Source organism: Trichoplax adhaerens, genomic scaffold (genome assembly GCF_000150275.1).
Source record: "Trichoplax adhaerens TRIADscaffold_5 genomic scaffold, whole genome shotgun sequence".
NCBI lineage: Eukaryota > Metazoa > Placozoa > Uniplacotomia > Trichoplacea > Trichoplacidae > Trichoplax > Trichoplax adhaerens.
This window is the reverse complement of record NW_002060947.1, coordinates 8,049,387-8,061,656: the sequence shown is the minus strand read 5'-3', so window position 1 is coordinate 8,061,656 and position 12,270 is coordinate 8,049,387. Positions and strand designations below refer to the sequence as shown.

The 12,270-nt window shown below is 31.5% G+C and overlaps 2 protein-coding genes across 2 annotated transcripts; both read right to left on the bottom strand.

Moving 5' to 3' along the window:
• Nucleotides 1-2,485: 2,485 nt before the first annotated feature.
• Nucleotides 2,486-6,198, bottom strand: TRIADDRAFT_56957 (uncharacterized protein; the record flags this gene model as incomplete). The annotated part of the gene is made up of 8 exons (XM_002112646.1): nt 2,486-2,569; nt 2,612-2,690; nt 2,784-2,950; nt 3,252-3,640; nt 3,873-4,072; nt 4,665-4,820; nt 5,753-5,806; nt 6,179-6,198. 8 exons carry the CDS (start codon nt 6,196-6,198, stop codon nt 2,486-2,488), a joined length of 1,149 nt encoding a protein of 382 aa, XP_002112682.1.
• A 2,358-nt stretch (nt 6,199-8,556) lies between these two features.
• On the bottom strand, nt 8,557-11,311 carry TRIADDRAFT_25545 (uncharacterized protein; the record flags this gene model as incomplete). The annotated part of the gene is made up of 7 exons (XM_002112645.1): nt 8,557-8,670; nt 8,769-8,975; nt 9,114-9,192; nt 9,271-9,437; nt 9,697-10,085; nt 10,314-10,513; nt 10,950-11,311. 7 exons carry the CDS (start codon nt 11,309-11,311, stop codon nt 8,557-8,559), a joined length of 1,518 nt encoding a protein of 505 aa, XP_002112681.1.
• Between the last annotated feature and the right edge of the window lie 959 nt (nt 11,312-12,270).

The window sequence follows — 12,270 nt, the reverse complement described above, 5'->3', positions numbered from 1 at the left end:
ATGAGGACTAATGGAGGGAGGAGACCCCCAGGGCGTTCTCTGGTTGCTATAGCAATAGTCAGCCCGTCTTCAAAATTGCAAGCAAGTTAATGTCAGAATAACGAGCTGAAGGGCTACAGAATAGTTTGCTAATTATTTTGGAGCACGTTTCGCCATCTTCGATGATATTAATCAACTCTACTTTCCACAACGACTGTTTTGATCTAGTTCTACTAGAGTTCTAGGCGTAACTTGGTACAGGAGTTTAAGCAAGATATGCTTTTAGATTTAATCTTTATTTATAATCAGATCAATCTGTGCAATAGATGTTCTTCATGATTCTTTTATTAACTTGCTCACCTTGGAATACGTATGCTGACAAGTAAAGTAATCAATGATGAAACTAGCGACTATCTATCTTGCTGTAGCAGGGCTTGTTATTGCATGTGCAAACGTAGATTCAATTTCCATTCGTCAGCTAAGTCTCTACGATACATGTTGCTAATATTCATTTACTAACTTGCTTACCTTGGCCTACGAATGCTGCCAAGTAAAAATACTATAATTAATAATAAAACTGTCGATAATCTTGCAACCGTAGCAAAGCTTAAACGTGAAAATGCAAGTCAGTTAACGTGAGCATTGCGATGGAACTAGATGTAGTCGTTCTTTAAGTCATAATAATTTTACCATTAATTTTTGCTGGTTAACGTAGGTCTTTCTACATCTTTCACACTAAACTTTCTTGAAGGTTAATTGTATTAACTATCAGCAACTGTTCTATATATACTGTATTGCTCACATGAAATACTGAAAAGAGCTCCAGTAGTATGCTGAAAAGGAAGCCAATTTGGGATGATATAAGCTATCAACAAGTGGCAATGCCAAAACAGGTGCATATATACAGTATACTAACACAATCCGGCGATTAGCACTCGTACAGTAGAAATACGATTCTAGCAACTGGTCGTCATACTTCGTAACAGCATACTGTGGTCGTTTACTAACAGTAACTACACGATCGGTGCAAATATTTTCCCAATTAGACATTATAACGGATATAATGAGCTATAGTCTGATTTCGAGTAAAATAATGCAATAAAAAGGTCAGTTAATGGTGTTATAAGATAATTCATTTTAGCAAAGATGATACTACCTATTACATGCTGACTAGAGTGCAACGCTAATTTCGACCTGCAAGAGATTTTGTTAAAGGTCAACTGTATACACCCTTCTTATCGATATACTAACTTACTCGTTCGTATGCAAATAAAATTACCAAGATCTGAAATACCAGCTGAGCTTCAATAAAAGTACTATGATTAGCGATAACGCTAAATAAAACATTGGAGTCGTTTCCTATTTTAGCGGCTCATGTTGGTTAATTTTATCATAAATTGTTCTATCTTTATTTATCTTTCGTCAGTGTTCTTTAATGTTATTAAACCATCGTTAGTCATATGCGATAATTATATATAATTATTGACTGCCTAGTATCCATTATAGCAAATTTGCTACTTGTATTCAGCTTATTATTAGTCACAATATTTACAGTAAATCATCATTAATCCAATATAGAAATGATTACAGTATTTTCGTAAGTATTATTCCTAACGCTCAAAGTATAATGAACTAAGCATATCCTAATATATGGCTTACAATTCTATTTATACCTCTAACCTTATTAGTAGCTCAACGACTTACTGCACATAGTCATCGGTACTCTAGCATACAGTATAGTCTATCCTTACAGTCTATAAATATGAGGTATTAAATATATCATAAGATAAATATAAAAAAGATACTACCGTAAATCATACTAAACATGGCTAATAGTCTACAATCACAATACTAATTACTTTACATAATGAATAAAGCAGATTATAATGTAATATGGATCTTGTACCCTACTCACTTTCAATAAGTATAGCGCCTATAACAGTTGAACTTGTTGTACTTGCAGTTAAAACATGCATGTTAGGATTTAAATTAGGCTCTAATAGTCTCATTGTAACATAAGAACTTAGCCAATATCTTTGCAATACTTCTGTTAGCAGTCTATACTAGAAATTCCATAAGTTAAAGTCAGAATGTATCGTTTCAATTGCGATTATCGCTTTAGTTTCTCTCTTCGAATGCGATTCGAATATCTCGATCAGGAGATGCTACCAATCTATACGTCACTCCGACTTCTTCTTCATTACGACAATTAATTCGAAATTCCGAAATTAACTACAAATAGTATAAATGAATAAACGAGTACTTACAACGATTATAATTTCACCAAGATCGTAATAAGACAAAAATATGAATACCCTTGCGATTAGTAACTCCATTTCTAATTCTGCTATACGTCTTCCAATGCACATCCTAGGCCCAAAACCAAAAGGAATAAAACTAAATGGATTACGTTGACGTTGCGATGATGGCGATGATCGAATCCATCGTTCGGGCTTAACCTTTATTGCTTCTTCAAAGATAGATTCATTTCTCGACAACAGAAACATCATAGTGGTAACTCTTGTCCATGACAAAGCTTATACGCCGTTATTAATATAAAATCATTTCTAACTGCAATGTTAAGAAATATCTAGTATGAATCGAAAAGAAATAGTAAACAATTAATTTTTACCTTAGCAGGAACATGATATCCGCTTAATACTACATCTTGCGATAGGATACGAGCTGTTGCAAGCAGCACAGGATATAATCTAATTTACAAATGTAGTAATTAATTAATTATATTATTAATCAATCAAGTCATGTTTACTCATGTCTTATTAAAATAGCTTCTATTACACTACCGTTGACTTTCTTTAATTACTCCTCTTAAGTAAGGCATTTTCTGAACGCTATGACTATCAGGAAATTGCCCATCTTTCAATACACTGCTAACTTCTTTATATAACTTTTCTTGAATATTAGGATTCTTGCCCAAAATATATAGTACCCACATTATCGTATTGGCAGACTGAAAATTGAAGTAGAATATTATAAAAATATTCTATGAGAGCGCAATCGTAATAGACTACAGAAAGCGAACTCGACTATAATTTTTTAGATAGAAATAATGTTCATTACTATAAGTAAAGTACCATAGTTTTTCTTTTATGATTCCACATTAAATTTAATAAGAAAATGATTTGATATAGAATTACATAGACTATGATACTTTATTTCTAGTAATTTACATTATTTCCATCTCAAAATACATTTCATTCTGGAAATAAAAACACTTAAACTATGTACTTGCAGTAAGGTAACTTACTTACCGTATCGACACCCCCTAACATCAATTCGATAATATTACCAGCGATTTCTTCATCATTTAATTCTCCACGTGATAATACATATGGTAAAAATTCCATATCTTCAGTCATTCGACTATTCTCGAGCTTACTTGATAGATCAAATCCTCTAGATAATAATCGATTACGTTCTTCATCGATTAATTGACCACCAATCTCAAATAATGTATCCCAGTAACCGCAATATTCTTTCCATTGCTTCGTCTTGATATACTTGTAATATGGTGGCATTAAAATAAGTTGACCAGTAACATTCATCATACTACAGACATTCTTATAGAATTTTTCGGCAATAGGAGTAGGAGGCTCATTAAATGCTCCAAGTAGTTTACTAAATAAAACGCTATTAATGGCTATCATTTCAATAAAAGAAATAGATTAGTATTGAATACTTCCAAGTGGAACATTTATAGTTTTCTCTGGTGTTATCTTTTGCGGATTTATATAATATATCATAATAATTGCAAGCTAATTGACTACTACATTAAACAAAGCCTTTTTAAATATAATTAATAGTTACTTAATAGATAGTAAGGTAAACTGAAATTCGACTACTACCACAAATTAAGTTGAGGAATATCTTACTTTCAAATGACCACTTGTATAATGAATCTTGCAGATTGCCTAATTCTCCGTTGAGATTATCTTCTATTTGTTTTCGTTTTATATACAATATTAGATTAGAGATAACCCGATTCATTCTTTCACTATAGGCGCTGACATCTTTCATTTTAAGTAGTTTCTTATCCATCACACTTCTCGATTTTCGCCATTCTTCGCCCTTACTTTAATTTATTTTAGAGTAAATAGAGTAATCTTAGTTTAGTAAAACTGGCAGATAAACTCTGTAATGGATTTATACTAATCAACAAAAATCATTGTCACCTTTTTTGGTCATTGCGATAGTCTATTGCATCTATAAATAGTTATTTAAGATTTCAAATCTTAGGCTATCGTATTTCATTCAATTTATGACAAGACACCTAGTATGGCATATTTTAAGCCTTCAGATTGACATTTTGTCATGTTTTCATATAATTTGTCAGTGCACTTTTCAAACGTGTTTTACACTGTAATATTATCCAAGTAGAACTCTAGATTACGCCAGAATAGCTTGAATACTATTAGTGATGTTTGTATTACTTTACTAATGTTTTTATCGGTTCATTGAATAGTCTACCTAGTAAAGTGTTAATCAATTTCAATTAAAGTACAGTTATTTATTATCTTGAAGATAGGCAAAGGCGTAATATAACGTATTCTTGAAGGAAGATTACATTAGAAAAATAAATATCGGTGGAAATTAACATTCATGTAGTAGATGCTTTCAACTTATTTCAATGAAAGGACAGTTCTAATAGCAACGCTCTCTATTACCCGATTAAGACGCCTTTGGATTTTTTTCGTTGTTCGCGGTAAACGACCCATGGCCATATTGGTCCTCTATCCGGGTACTTTCCTTCTGCCTTGAAAACGGTAGCGAAATCTTCCGGTGTTGATACAAATATCATATCAACATTAACAATCTTATCCCTAAAAATAGGACCGTATTTTTGACAATATTTGGTATGTAATAAATGAGGTCTTTTCTGATAGTAACCATTATTCTTGATAAAAGTTCATAAGCTTTCTATAATGGGATACAGTTTAGGTCCAGGCATTTGACTGAAAGGTTTAGCTTTAGCTATTTTCTCTTTTTCATGAGGCTTTACATTTGTAGCAGCAGTCGATTGTAAGACTAATCTGCCTGGTAGTCTATGTGCTCCAAAAGTATAACAAGTATTCCTTGGCAAATAGGATAGCATCATCATTGCCAAATCGTATTTATTCCCCAGTTGTTATCTAGTTTATTATCCAGTTTAGTCCAATAAGAACTGAAAATACAAATGAAATAAATGAAAAATAATATGGAATTTGATGATCTCTCGGATATAAGTAAAGCTGACACCTCTCATCTATAACTAATAGGAAAAGCAAGTAATATCTACAAAATAGTAATTAGCATGAAATTGCATTTAGTAATGCAAGATAATATCTATAGTCAGCCTATAACTTATAAGGTGAGTGCACAAAGTAATCAACTATTCATTCGTAAATGTAGTCCAAGTGATCTTCAAAATCAACAAATCGTCAATATATTGAATCATTTCGATTTTAAAATCAGTGGTTATAATTTTGATGAGGAAATAGGCGATATGAAAGATCGATAATGAGTGTGAATACTATGTATAAAGGCTTGATTATAATGTATAAAGGATACATTTCTAAGTTAGTTTGATTCTAGAAATAAAACTCACATACTTAGCAAAAGCAGAAACAGTAATTTTAAATAGAATTGGGATCAGTATAGTGCTATAGAATGTAATAGTGGCTAATGGATAACGTTAACAAATCGATTGCGATGATTTTATGGAAGAAATAAACAAATCTCAGCTAAAAATGTAAAACTAAACATAATCGCATACCTCTCTCCTGATGGTAAGTAGTTCAATCTTGTATAACGTATATATACAGGATAGCTAAGAAATAGATATTATTTATTTCATTTACTATAATGTCTAGTACACGATTACACTTATTCAATTGAGTTCTCTTGCTTGTCTTCTTACAATCTTCAAGTTTTACCGAAGTTTCAGTTTTGCATTCCCTCCCTTCTCCTGATTGAGCTAACTGATTTGAATATCCAAAGTTCAAGTAGATCTACGCTTATGTCTCAGATAGTGCAATATACCGTATTCAAGTCACTGAAAACTAACAGTAGATTAGAAATGATTTAGTATGAAAGTTAATGGTATCCAAATACTACCGTATTGTTTTATTTTGGAATAAATTATGCAGTAAATAGCCTATCAATCCTTCCAATCACAATCATTTTAATATTATACGCGTACAAGCATTGTAGTATAGCCATACTAAGTTATATCCTAATGAGCAATGCATGGGCGTAACGAAAGTCGATTTACTCAATCAATTATGCAATTTAATGAATCATTTTTGCCCTAAAAAATATTTCTTGGCACCTTTTTGTCTTGCCATATTCTGTTTTATTCAGTTTTGATTCTGATTTTGATACAAAATAAACTCTACATATATGCATATATACAATATATATTGTATATTTCTGTATAATAAATAGCTTGCAATATTACGATAGGTTCTAGTTTGAGCGTATTATCCTGTACTTACTAATTTATTAGACATTCGTACAACTTCGTATCAACATTAATGTGACCTAACGTCACTTCTCGACAATTTGATTCACAGTTGAGTAAATAAACCCCATCAGAAATATAATTTATACTCTTTGTAAATATACCTGTACATCATGCTACATATACTAGCGGTCTCTGATTGAATTATATGTAAATTTTTAATAATTAACTAGGGCTTTCGGCATAATTTTAGCTATATGGATGAGATTAGTTGTTAATAAAGAGGTAAAAAGAATTTTCTATTTCACTTTATTTCAACTGCCTCTGAGTCCGTTAATAATGATGTATCGAACTTTGCACCACCTACGTGTAGCGGCTGTATATAAGCCCGAGCAGAAAATATATCGCTCAGTTGATACTTCTCTAGTGTACGACAAGGTACTATATTTTCGTTGTATGAATAGAAGTAAAAACTCATAAAACTAATCTTACAACAAGCCGCTTATTATACTTGTGAGGAAATTGTTAGTCTTACTTACAGTATCTCTCCGTAGTTACTTGGAGTGACTAAGTAGCTAGTAAGTTAGTTGATCACTCACATTAGAAGAGAGTAGTCAATGGGATTACTCCTGTGAGTGACAGTAGTAAATCTAGTAAAACAGCTAATTTACTGACTATAGCATGAACGTAAGAAATTATTTAATCATACAAGTCTACATAATTCATTTCTACCTATATATTTGAACGATAAAAGAGAAGAAGAAAAGAAGTGATGTCAAATTACATAGTTAATAACAGATTCTAAATTGTGCACAATAGTGAGACAAGTAGATTGATTACAATCATGGCATAATCCAAGTATTTTTAATTACGATATTTAATTTTTGTTGCTATAATTTATTTCAGTTTGATCCTGCTTTTTGATAAGAAATAGTTTCTATATCATATCTACAAGATACAATATTGGATATATAAACCTCATCAGCATATTATTTATACTGTTTGCAGATATAACTACACAGCATACTAGATAAAGTAACTGCCTCTATTTGAATCACAAGTCATAGATTTATAGCTCAATGAGGAATTCCAGCATAATTTAATCAATATGGATGGGATTAGCTATTAATAACGAGGCAAAAGGATTTTCCGTTACTTTTACTATCTATGTGTCCGTTGATAATGATATATCAAAGGACGATATCTTTACAATATATAGTAAATCTAGTTAAATGGCTAATTCATAAACTATGACAAGAATGGAAGCAATTATTAAGTTATACAAGTTTAATTCATTTCTACCTATAAGTTTGAACAACAGAGGAAAGAAAAAGAAGTGATGTCGAATCGCATAGCACATTATGATAACTGTATTGTACACAACAGTGAGACAAGTAGATTTATTGCCTTCATGACATAACCCAAGCATGTTGAATTACGATAACAAATTATTATTGCTGTAATGTATTTCTGTCGCTTAAATCTATAAAGAGACTTTTATTCGCAAGCAAAATATTAAGACAAATTGCATACTGATAGTCTAGTATGCCATTAATTAAAGTTATCATAAACCTTGCACTAATGTATATTCCTGAATCAATTTCCGCTAGCAATAAATATTCGTAGATCGACAGGTTGCAGCTTTTTTTATTAAATCAAATTTCGCAATGTATTTATCGTAAAAGGGGACTAAAAAGTTTGAATAATTTGCAAGTTAGTCAATACGATCTTATTGCTATATTGTTATAGCAAGTGTTTTACGTACACTATGCGCTTATGTCGCACCATTCTAGTGTGTACATTATATTCTATCATATAAAATACGAAGAATCATAAGCTTCCTAAAGGAACGTAATTTTTACACTTAAAGTATTTGGTATTAAACTATTAGACTATTAGGAAATCACTGCCTCACTAAAGAGGGATAATTTATACTCCAATTAATTATTAAGATATATTGCAGGGTAAATTAACGATAAGTTAGGTATTGCTAGTTTATAGCAGTTTAGAGTTTAATTATTTAATACCATCCTAGACATCTTCCGTTTATAATGGGATGAGTCGAAATTAAGTGAATATAAAGATATCATTATCGCGTCTTTACTCGCAGTCACATTTTAATTTCTTTGTTGAAATGCGATACGAATATCCTGATCAGGAGATGCTACCAATCTAAACGTTACTCCGACTTCCTTTTCATTACGACAGTCAATACGAAATTCCGAAATCAACTAATTATTAAGACATAAATAGTATTAGATGTAAAATAATTTATTTTAATAATTACTAATATATATTATAATCAATTTTTAATTAGAGAAAAACATACTCTAGCAATTAGTATTTCCATTTCTAATTCAGCGATACGTCTTCCAATGCACATTCTAGGCCCAAAACCGAACGGGATAAAGCTAAATGGATTACGTTTACGTTGTGAGGACGATGATCGTATCCATCGTTCTGGCTTAATCTTTGTTGCTTCATCAAAAATCGATTCATCTCTTGCTGCAAGATGCATCATCATGTAAACTCTAGTCTGTTATTCAAAATATACAACAACAACGGATATATTTGAAATTAAAATTACAAAAAAGAAGTGTTAATATATATATATATATATACGCAAATATATGTAGATGTATGTACATTATACCGTCGTGATTTACAATTATACCTCGGCAGGGACATGATATCCACTTAGCACAACATCTTGAGCTAGAATACGCGATGTCGCAATCAATACAGGGTATAATCTAATAATCGATGACGTACAGCTAATTAGTCGGACAAATAATTTACAGCCAATTTCATCCCAAAATCATTTTAAACACCTTTCGCTTTCTTTTATGACTCCTTTCAAGTAAGGCATTTTCTGTACGCTTTGGCTATCAGGAAATTGTCCATTTTTAAGTACACTACTGACTTCTTGATATAACTTTTCTTGAATATCAGGATTTTTGCCTAATATATACAGCACCCACATAATCGTATTTGCAGACTGAAAGTAAATCAAAAATTACAACAATTGCTATAGCCAATTAATTTTATGGTGATAAAACGAAGAAGACTGAGGAAGATTCATTTGATTACAACTGATTACTTACGAATATTTCACGTAAGATTAAAGAAAGAAGAGATATAACGCTAAAAAATAGCTAAACTAGTTTATTCTCAGTATTTTACGGTATATCTTTTTAAAAATATCCCACTCTCGAGATAAAACATCTAAATAAAGCAATCATAGAAAGATAACTTACTGTATCAACACCTCCTCCCATCAGTTCAATGACATTGCCGGTGATTTCTTCATCACTTAATTCCCCACGGGATAAAACATAGGGCAAAAATTCCATATCTTCAGTCCGGTGATTACTCTCAAGCTTCTTCGAAAGATCAAGTCCGCTCGATAATAATCGATTGCGTTCTTCATCAATTAATTTACCACCGATCTCAAATAATGTATCCCAATAACTACAATATTCTTTCCATTGCTTGGTCTTGAAATATTTGTAAAATGGTGGCATTAGCACTAGGTTACCAGTAATATTCAACACGCTGCAGACACTTTTATAAAATTTTTCTGCTATAGGAGTTGGGGGATCATTGAATGCTCCAAGCCGTTTACTAAATAAGACACTATTAATTGCTAGAGTTTTAATAGAAATGATACGTCAGCTCTCTTACGAATAGTATTTAAGATTTGGCATTATTCCTTCTACTTTAGGTAATATATTGCAATAACATTTGAAAATCAATCGACAATAAACATCTTCAAATCTATGAAGTAGTTTGCCTTTTCATCAATACATTTTTAGAAGATTGTCGCTCTATCTAGGTCCAAATCTAAGTATGAAGTAAGAGATTTCTTACGTACTCTCAAATGACCATTTATATATTGCATTCTGCAGATTGCTTAATTCTCCATTCAGATTATCTTCAATTTGTTTTCGCTTTATATGAGATATTAGATCTGAGATGACTTCATTCATTCTTCCACTATAGGCACTAACGTCCTTCATTTTAAGAAGTTTTTTATCCATCACACTTCGTGATTTTCGCCATTCTTCGCCTTTACTATGAAGATATTCAAAAAATAGACAGCATGAGATTGATTTTGTCAATTTGGATGTTAAAGTTAAAGTATGCATTCTATTTTGATTAGTAATCCAATAGTCATCATGGCTGTATGTATATTATCGACAGTGTTATACGAGCTATTTAAGATAAGATGGACATAAGAATGTTTTATTAAATTAAATTATACTCCTAATTTCCATCATTTGAGGTGAAAGTAGACTACAACTTTTTCAATCTGTCATTTTCTATGCAATTAACAGGAGGTTGAAAAATCATCCAAGTAATAACCTAGGTTGCATGCAAACGACTTGAATTCAACTTTTGGATACTATCCATAGCAAATAAAGTTTATAGATGCACACATTTATTTCTATCCAATGTTTAATTGCTATTCATACCAAAGCATGCTTAAAAATCTTACAATATCCATTACCCGATTAAGACACCTTTAGCCTTTTTTCGTTGTTCACGATAAACAATCCACGGCATTGTTGGTCCTCTATCAGGATATTTTCCTTCTGCCTTGAAAACAGTTGCAAAGTCTTCTGGTGTAGTTACAAATAATAATTTCATATTAACAATCTTGTCCCTAAAGATGGGGCCATATTTTTGCCTGTAACTCGAATACAATAGATGGGGTCTTTTTTGATGGTAGCCATTATTTTTAATTAAGGTCAACAAGTTTCCAATGATGGGATAAAGTTTGGGACCAGGTATTTCACTGAAAGGCTTAGCATCGGCTATTTTCTCTTCTTCCTCAGGTATCGCAGTTGTTGTGGCAGTTTTTGATTGCATGATTAATCTACCAAACACTCTTTGTGCTCCAGGAAGATAAAGATTAATTCTTGGTAAACGTTGCAACATCTTGGACTACTGAATCGTGTTTATCCTCAATTTCAATCTAGTTTCGCAATCAGTCTGTTAAGAAAAGAACAGCAAATACAAATGCAAAAATTGTGAATTATTTTTTTCGTTCCATGAACTCACTGAATGTATTAAGCTAAGACAAGAACGGCAAATATAAATGCAGAAATTTTGAATTATTTTGATCATTTTTATGAGCTCATTGAATGTATTATATATTACTTTTAGCAATTCGGGTTTATACTACAACAAGTGCTATCTAGAGAAAATTGGTAATCTTGCACTCTTATCTAGTTTATACAGTACCGCATACTATTTCAATACGATAAAATACGACCTTGATCTTTTCTATCATTACTAATTATAACTAAAAGTGAAATAGGTCGTATCTAAAAGTATTAATAAGCTGGCACTTCTGTGTCATCTAAATCGTAGGATGTTTAAAGCTGTTACAATTCACGCAATCAGCATTATATCATAGAAATCATAGATTGCATCGATATGTGATCATGTAAAATCATTAAATCTACAAAAAGCAGATCAGAAATAGCTTAATTATAAAAATCAACTGCTAAGTTATGTTTTAGTGGATAGAATTGTATCAGCCTATTACAATACTGTGTTTACTTCTAAATGATAATAATAACAAGTAATATAAACGATATTAATGAAGTCTTGTTCGTATGCGGACTATCTTAAGAAGCAAATTGGCTAAACGAATTAAACTATTTATCTGGCAAAAGTAAAATTAATAATTTTGAACCGATCTGGGACTAATATAAAGTAATGCAGCCTTGGCTTATCAATAATATCAGCAAATCCAAAAAGAATCAAAATGATCATCATGACATGGAATATGATTTAAATCTGCTGCAATGGACACGTCCTAG